Source organism: Lactuca sativa, chromosome 7 (genome assembly GCF_002870075.4).
Source record: "Lactuca sativa cultivar Salinas chromosome 7, Lsat_Salinas_v11, whole genome shotgun sequence".
In the NCBI taxonomy this organism is placed as follows: Eukaryota; Viridiplantae; Streptophyta; class Magnoliopsida; order Asterales; family Asteraceae; genus Lactuca; species Lactuca sativa.
Window position 1 is genome coordinate 147,439,766 of NC_056629.2, and position 6,307 is coordinate 147,446,072.

A 6,307-nucleotide genomic window follows, 5' to 3' on the forward strand; every position below is an offset into this window, starting at 1 on the left:
ATTGATACGTACATCGCAGTCTTCTTTACACGCTTCAATCCTTTTAATCTGCCATGTCATTATCACTAACCCTAAACCCTCTACCCTTGCCACGTCACCCCTATTCCAAACACCAGAACCTTACAGCCTGGCATCAGCCCACCATCTCCCAATCACATCCCGCCAGGTGGCACTCCATTGATGGTGACTCCCTACAGCTGTCTCCACTATATAAACACAATCCCTTCCCCTCTCTATTCACTAAAAACATTCATCCTTCTCCCTCTTTCCTTTCCACTTTCTAAATTCTAGTATTCTACCCCTTTCATGGCAAGTAATTACCATTTTGCCACTCTCCTTATCTCCCTCCTCGCAATCTCTGTTTTCCAAACATCTTTCTCTGCACTCGTTAAAGAGCAGCCGCTACTCCTCAAATACCACAACGGCGCCCTTCTCCGAGGTCCGGTCACCGTTAATCTTGTTTGGTACGGCAAGTTTACACCCACCCAACGCTCCATAATCGTCGACTTCTTACAGTCTCTGAACACCGTCAAGGGGACACGAAAGGCGGCGACGCCGCTTCCCTCCGTCTCCTCATGGTGGAAAACCACCGAGAAGTACCATAACGGATCCTCTGTTACCGTTGTCGGAAAACAAATCCTCGACGAGAACTACTCACTCGGGAAGCTTCTCAAGAACTACCATATCCAATACCTTGCCACCAAAGTCGCTCAACCGAAGTCCATCAACGTTGTGTTAACTGCAAAAGAGGTTGGGGTCGAAGGGTTTTGTATGAGCCGATGTGGTACTCACGGGTCGACTAAAGCGAAGCCGAGGGTGGCGTATGCGTGGGTCGGGAATTCGGAAACACAGTGCGCCGGTCAGTGTGCTTGGCCGTTTCATCAACCGATTTACGGCCCGCAGTCGCCGCCGTTGGTTTCTCCGAACGGCGATGTTGGTGTCGACGGAATGGTGATCAACTTAGCGACGGTGTTAGCCGGAGCTGTGACCAACCCGTTTAACCAAGGTTACTTTCAGGGTCCGGCGACTGCGCCGTTGGAAGCGGTGTCGGCTTGTACGGGAATGTTCGGGTCGGGTTCTTATCCGGGTTACCCGGGTGATGTTTTAGTGGATAAGAGTACGGGTGCGAGCTACAATGCGCACGGGTTAAATGGACGAAAGTACTTGGTCCCAGCTATGTGGGACCCTAAAACCTCTGCGTGTACTACACTAGTCTAAGGGGGTGTGATCTGGTGCTACGTGGTGTTGCCACTTTGTGGTGTAACTCGGATGTTTGTCGTCTTGTATGACGTGTAAATTCTGATCTTTTTTTTTAAGAAAAAAAGCATGTATAAAAAAAAGTTTGTGACTGGTATAAATAAGTTGTCTTTTTTATTAAGTAAACTGAAGTTGCAGAAAGATAAAGTGTGTTGGGCACCCCGTTTAAGATGAAAAAAAGGACCACAAGTTATTATTCTTTAAAGAATTGATTATTTTATCGAATATGGTTTTATAGAACCTGGTATATTAAATATTATATTCTTAGAAAATTAAAAAGCAATGATTATGTTTTATTTAATATTTTTTAGAATGGGACGTGTGTCACGGACTTATGACTTCATGTCAATTTAAAGTACGTGAATTTCGTTTGGTTAACAATCCATAAATCTTGTTTAGCGCTTTAGCTTCAGATTATTGGTCTGTGATTTGGAATATCTTGTTCGAAAATGTAAAAGAAGATCATTTAATATAATTTTTTTTATATAAACAAAAAAATCATTGATAATATGATAATTGTTACTCCATCCGTCATAATATTATTATTGTCCACAAACAAAAAACACACAGATTAATAAAAGAATTATAATTACCACTAACTTTATATAATAAAATGACAGTTTTTTTGTTTTTTTTTTTTTTACTTTGTATTTAATGTTCCATTAAATTCTTAGGTGGTTAAGTAACAATGATGAAGTATTTTGATAAAAATATTATTTATCTTTAAAAGTGGATTATTATTTTGGGACAAACCAAAAAGAAAAGACGGACTATAATTTTGGGACGGAGGGAGTATAAACTAATCATAACAAAAATTATCATTTATCCGTTACTAATTTGTCACTAATCCGTCTTTTATCCATCATTAATACTAACTAGTAGAAGATCATGTGCTTCGTACAAGTTGGATTTTTGCATTTTTTTTTATTGTTTCATGAATTAATATTTTGTTTTGTTATAGAACTTCGTGTTATGCAACGGGTCGTATGTCTTATATTATACCGGTTGCACTTTAGTATCATTTGTTTCTTAGCTATATCATTCTACTTTCATTTACAAATTTAAGGAGTGAAGAAACGTGTGATTTGTGGATATAGAATTGTAGCTTATGTATCAAAAAAGCTAAATAAGTACTTTTCTATATTAGCATTAAAGATAATAAGTTTCATAGATTTTCATTCAACAACTAATCCTCTCATGATTATACCAATGGCAGTAACAAGTTTAGGCAACACATGAATGCCTTCTAGGAAGCTTTTAAGCCACTTAGCTTCTTCAACAACTTTATCCAAAGCAACAAACTCTGCTTCTATTGTAGAATGAGTATGCATAGTTTTCTTAGATGATTTCCAAGAGATAAAGGCTCCACCAAGAGTGAACACATATTCACTTGTGGATTTTTCCTCAGAAGTATTGGAAATCTAGTTTACATCACAATATCCTTCTAGTACAGGAGGATACCTCATGTAATGCAATCCATAATTCATTATATGCTTTAAATATCTAAGCACTGTTACTAGTGCATACCAATGATCTTTCCCAGGATTATGGGAGTAACGACTTAATCTACTTACACTATAAGCCAAGTCCGATCTAGTACAATTCACAATATACATTAACCTACCAAGAACTAGAGTATATTCTAACTGAGCTACACTATCATCTTTATTCTTCTTAAGATGACTTAAAGAATCAAAAGGGCTGACTACCAACTTATCATCATAGTGCCCAAACTTCTAGTACACTTTCAATAATGGGACTGACTAAGAGTATAACCATCTGGTCTTCTTTGAACTCTTACACCAAGGATCACATCTACTACTCCCAAGTCCTTCATGGAAAAGGAGGAGTGTAGCATTTTCTTGGTTTGATTGATCACATCCAAATTAGTACCCATTATAAGCATATCATTCATATACAAGCATATGATCACATAAGCATTCTTGTATTGTTTGACAAAAACACATTTATCACATTCATTAATTCTAAATCCATTAGAGAGTAATCTGTTGTCAAATATCTCATGCCTTTGCTTTGGAGCCTGTTTTAGTCCATAAAGTAGAGATGACAAAAAAAACTTGTACCCGATGGATACCCGAAACCCTAACCCGATCTGACTGGGTAAATCCCCGATTTGACCGAGGATGGGTATTAACTGAATGCAAAAATCGGGGATGGAGATGAGGATGGTTTTACGTGTCAGGTACCCATACCCGTACCCAAAACCGACCCGATGGGTACCCGATATATATATATATATATATATATATATATATATATATATATATATATATATATATATATATATAGTATTTTTTATGTTTTTATTTATAATCAATCCATAAATCATAATGCATAAGAGAAAGTAAGTCAGTAGTCTTAGTAAGGTTTTTCAACAATCAAACATGTAATTTTTGGAAGACTTTTTTTTTGCAAAAAAATGGTTTAATTTGTAAGCTTGAATGTTATTATTCATGTTTGAATAGATTTGGTGATTATAATGCTTTTTATTATTTCTATTAGTTTTTGTTTTGTTGGCTAATATATAACTATGCATTATATTTCATAAAAGTCCAGAACTTTATAATGCGGAAAAAATACCCGATTACCTATTGGGGATCCCCGTTCCCCATTTGGGATGGGGATAGTGATGGGGATAAATTTTTAATCCCCGGTGGAGATGGGATGGGGATTCGGGTATGGGAATAGGGAACACGAAGCTTGATATAACAATACCCGTTGCCATCCCTACCATAAAGTGATCTAACTAACTTATAGACTTTTTTTTTCTTGACCTTTAACCACAAACCCTTCAGTTTGATTTATATATATCTCTTCATCTAGTTCACCATGCAAGAAGGCAGTTTTCACATCCATTTGGTGTATTTCCAAATTGTGAATGGCTGCAATTGCTACTAATGTGCGAATTGATGTAATTCTTGTAACAGGTGATAGATGTCAAAGACGTCTTGACCCTCCTTTTAGCGATATCCTTTAGCTATTAAACGAGCTTTATACTTCTCAATGGTACCATCAGGTCTAAACTTCTTCTTGAATATCCATTTGTGCCCAATTGGTTTTTGCCCAGGTGGGAAATCTACCAATTTACAAGTGTTATTCTGCACGATGGAGTCAATCTCACTTTTGATGGCCTCTTTCCAAAAGGGAGCTTTAGAAGAATCCATAACATCCTTATAAGTTTGTGGTTCTTTATTCACTACATAGGTCATGTAATCAGGTCCAAAATCTTTGGCTATTTTGCCCTGTTTGCTTCTTCTAGGTTCTAAGTTCTCTTCTTGAACCTTTGAAGAACTCTCTTCATTTGATTGTAAACTTTTGTCAAGATGGTTTCATTCAGTCCATCATCTAGAGGTCTTTTCCTAGAGCAGGTAACCTCTTTCCCTTTATCCGTAAAAGGAAAAAATATTTCCAAAGAATTCAGCCTCTGTTGATTCCATGATGGTTTGGTTGTAGATATCATCAACATGTGATTTGTACACAAGAAACCTATAGGCTTCACTATTCATGGTAGGCCCAAGATAAATATAATCTATGGTTTTTGGTCCAAGTTTAGTCCTCTTACGAAGAGGTACTTGTACCTTAGCAAGGAAACCCTACACTTTCATCCTTTTGTAAGAGGGTAACCTCCCTTTCCACAGATGATAGGGTGATTTATCACTCTTTTTATGAGGAATTCTATTAAGTATTGCATTTGCTGCAAGGCATGCTTCTCCCTAAAGATTATTTGGTGCTCCATAATTAATTAACATTGAATTAATCATGTTTTTCAATGTTCTATTCTTTCTTTCTGCCACTCCATGTTGTTGAGGAGTATATGGAGCAATTGTTTGATGTATAATACCATTTAAATAAGAAAATTCAGCAAAGTCTTTGGATTCATATTCTCCTCCTCTATCAGACCTTAGAATTTTGATCTTTTTGTCAAGTTGATTTTCAACTTTAGCCTTATAATTCTTAAAAAATTCAAGGCTTCATCCTTGGTATTTAACAAATAAATATATCAATACTTGCTGCAATCATCAAAAAAAGAAATATAATAATTTTTTCCTCCTATTGTAGGTGTTGCTCTAAAATCACATAAATCAGAGTGGATTAAGTCAAGTATTTCATTAGATTTTTCAATTGATTTATGAGGATGTTGTGAAAATTTTGATTCTACACAAACCTCACATTTTATGTTTTTATCTAATGAACAATTTGGTAACATGACAAGTTTTTCCATTCTTTGAATAGAACAAAAATTGACATGTCCCAAACGAGAATGCCACAAAATTAAAGGATCATGCATATACATAGAAGAAGGGCTAGTAGTGCCCATTATTGCATTAACATTAACATTGGTTACATCAATGTTTGGTGTTTCAACAACATAGTACAAAGGTAAGACACTGACATTAAAGAGACCCTCACTAAGGTATCCCTTTCCAGCATACATCCCACCCTTAGTGAGAACAAACTTATCATACTTAAATACAAGTTTGAATCCCTTGTTACTAAGAATAGGACCATAAATCAGATTCTTAGTAATTTCAGGAACATGCAAGACATCACTTAAAACAAGTTCTTTTTCAGAAGTCAGTTGTAGTTTCACTTTTCCCTTTCCTTCAACTTTTGCAGTCGAGCCATTCCCCATAAACATTGGTTTAGAATCCGAGACTTTATGGTATGTACAAACATGGTTTGGGAGGGTCAAATGTGCCTTGTGGCTTCAGTTTCAATCCACCAATCCACACAATTGATAACCATGTTGGTTAGAATCACAACAAAAAACTGATTTGGTGATTCAACCAAGTTGGTTTGACCAGAATTTCCTCGACCATATTTACCACTATTGTTTCCATTGTTTCCTCCTTGACCCCTCCTGAATCTGCAATCTTTGGCCTTGTGTCCAGTTTTGCCACAAACATAACATGGACTATAATTGTTTTTGAAAAATTCTTCTTATTTGGGCCATGATTTTTGATATCTTTGGAAGAGTTTTTGGAGCCTTGCTTCCCTTTCTTGTTGTTGTGATTTGTCCTTGAAGTAC

General features: G+C 36.3%; 1 protein-coding gene across 1 annotated transcript; it reads left to right on the forward strand.

Moving 5' to 3' along the window:
• Positions 1–240: 240 nt before the first annotated feature.
• LOC111893977 (protein EXORDIUM-like 2) lies at positions 241–1,383 on the forward strand. The gene has a single exon (XM_023890050.2). It carries the CDS (start codon positions 307–309, stop codon positions 1,216–1,218), a length of 912 nt encoding a protein of 303 aa, XP_023745818.1. The 5' UTR covers positions 241–306; the 3' UTR covers positions 1,219–1,383.
• The last annotated feature ends 4,924 nt before the right edge of the window (positions 1,384–6,307 follow it).

Excerpts from the sequence above, each read along its gene's own strand:
- LOC111893977 (XM_023890050.2), top strand. The coding sequence starts at position 307 with ATGGCAAGTAATTACCATTTTGCCACTCTCCTTATCTCCCTCCTCGCA.